This window comes from Eumetopias jubatus, unplaced genomic scaffold, assembly GCF_037043125.1.
Source record: "Eumetopias jubatus isolate StellerSeaLion01/CBP00866 unplaced genomic scaffold, mEumJub1_p1.0 scaffold_5, whole genome shotgun sequence".
NCBI lineage: Eukaryota > Metazoa > Chordata > Mammalia > Carnivora > Otariidae > Eumetopias > Eumetopias jubatus.
This window is the reverse complement of record NW_028274811.1, coordinates 131,894,531-131,896,736: the sequence shown is the minus strand read 5'-3', so window position 1 is coordinate 131,896,736 and position 2,206 is coordinate 131,894,531. Positions and strand designations below refer to the sequence as shown.

Below are 2,206 nucleotides of genomic sequence, written 5' to 3'. Positions count from 1 at the left end.
TAAATAAATAAAAAATTTTAAAAAGTAAATAAAAATAAAAATGCCATTCAATCTGTGGTTCAACACGTGCAACGTTCATTTCAACCTGTATCCTAGAACTGTTTACATACTATGAGAGTTACCTGGTTTTACATATATGAAAAATTCCTCTGTAAAGCCATATGCTCTCTCTACCTTTTCAAAATAGTAGTTTTTGTAGATTTCAAAAAAATTCTTCATTATTTTTGTACTGTTCAGTATTCTCCTTATTCATTAATTAATTTTGCTAATGTATTTTAATAAGAATAATAAATTTTATTTAATAAATATATTAGCATGGAATTATCAACAATGACATATCATTTTGCAATTTCAATATGAGAAGACATGAAATCCTTATTTTTTCATGAAGGTATCTGACAAGATTCTATATAAATTTTGAATAAATGCTTTTTTCCCTTTTCCTCCACTTTATTTTATCGTCCCACCAAAATAATGATCTCTTTAATTAAACAAAAAACTAAGAGAGGTTCCTAAAAGAGTGGCAAAAAAGGAATTAAGATGTCAATGACTGACGGACAGGTTAAGTGAGGAATCAGCGAATCATCTTGACTGGGCTCTTGGAGTTGTTGGTGGTATGGAATTGTAAGCCATTGGATGGATCTTCCAACTGTAGAGCCTGGGCACACACTAGTTGGTAAGCTGCTTGAGCTCTCATTTGGGATGCGCTATGGAAAGTGTGAGAGAAACATATGCCAACATAGGTGCAGTCTGTGTGATGGTGCCTTGATGGTACCTTGGGTGTGTATATGTTCATGCACTTGGAACAGTACAGCTTCATCGTGGCCTCTCTGAAAAGCTGATGGAAACATTGGTTGGTGTTCAAAGTACAAATGAGGCAGTAGCCAAAGTCTCCTTGCTGGTACTCTTCCAATATCTGGGTGATGCAAAAGTTGGCAAAGACATAGCAGGAGTAGGTCAATCCATAAAGCATCTGGGCTGCCAGCTCAATCAGGTCATCCTGGTTGTGGTTTTCGTACAGTTCTTCATCAGACTCCAGGTCCAAGGTCATGTCTAGACTTTGTGGATAGTGAGGCATCTGCTCACTGAGTCCAGTGAGATTGAATTTGTGCTGGATGTAGTCAGTCTTCATGAAATTCACAGAAGGATTCATTGCCACAGAGCTCATAGGCATCAATAGCGCTATTTTCCAGATGTTTAAATCATTTATTTTTAATTAATTAATTTTTCTGTACCAATTTCCTGATGCTTCTTGGTCTCTATAATTTTATTTTCTTGAGTAATCTTAGAGGTCTTTCAAAGTTAGGTTACTTTTTTTTTCTTTTGATTTACAAAGCATATAATAAAGTTTTTCTACTTGTTTTAAATAAATTATTTATAAAATGCAATACATGGGAATGACATTTTCAATTTCTATGTACTTTAAAGTTTTTGTTGAGTATAGTATTTATAGAGAATAGTGCCCATTTCAGAAGGGTTCAGCTCAGTGTATTGATTTCACAATGAGAAGACAGCAGTTTAGTTGGAGTCAGATCAAAAACTCCATCAGCCTAGAACATTGTCATCCCAGTCACTACTCCAGTTAACTACTCTCCTGACTTCTAAAACCAAAGATTAGTGTTGCCCTTGTTATACTAATATTAATAAATTATGCATTATGCACATTATCAATAATTGATTCTCCTTTTGTGAATATTCCTTAATTTTTTATGGCCTCTCATGTGACTGGACAGTTATTTGGTAGTTTTCAGTTTGGTCTTACAAATAATGCTATTATGAATATTCTAGTGCATGCTTTTTTGTGAAAATATGAATGCACTGTTGTTGGATTCATGTATATAAATAGGGTAGAATTGATGATCTTTGAAAACCTGTGTGTTTAGCTTTTGTAGATACTACAAACGGTTTTCAGAAGTGGCCTCATGCTTAAGTTTGAGGACATAATGGACTTTGATATTTATAAGGAATCTAAAAACTTAGGTTTTCTTATTTACACAAACATTCAGAAATGTGTGTATTTAACTTTATAATGTTTGTTTTATCAATTTTATTATTTCTTCAGAACCTGAATCAGCAATCCAGGGTTGAATAGGCTCTCCCGGTGATTCTCATTGCCTGCTAAAGTTTGAGAATCGTGGCCACAATGACATCTTTTTTTTTTTTTTTTTAAAGATTTTATTTATTTATTTGACAGAGAGAGACAGCG

At 33.6% G+C, this 2,206-nt stretch overlaps 1 protein-coding gene across 1 annotated transcript; it reads right to left on the bottom strand.

Moving 5' to 3' along the window:
• Nucleotides 1-574: 574 nt before the first annotated feature.
• Nucleotides 575-1,153, bottom strand: LOC114204741 (casein kinase II subunit beta-like). The gene has a single exon (XM_088023193.1). The coding sequence runs from the start codon at nucleotides 1,151-1,153 to the stop codon at nucleotides 575-577; it is 579 nt and encodes a 192-aa protein (XP_087879319.1).
• Between the last annotated feature and the right edge of the window lie 1,053 nt (nucleotides 1,154-2,206).

Coding starts and splice junctions, on each gene's coding strand:
- LOC114204741 (XM_088023193.1), bottom strand. CDS start 1,153: ATGAATCCTTCTGTGAATTTCATGAAGACTGACTACATCCAGCACAAA.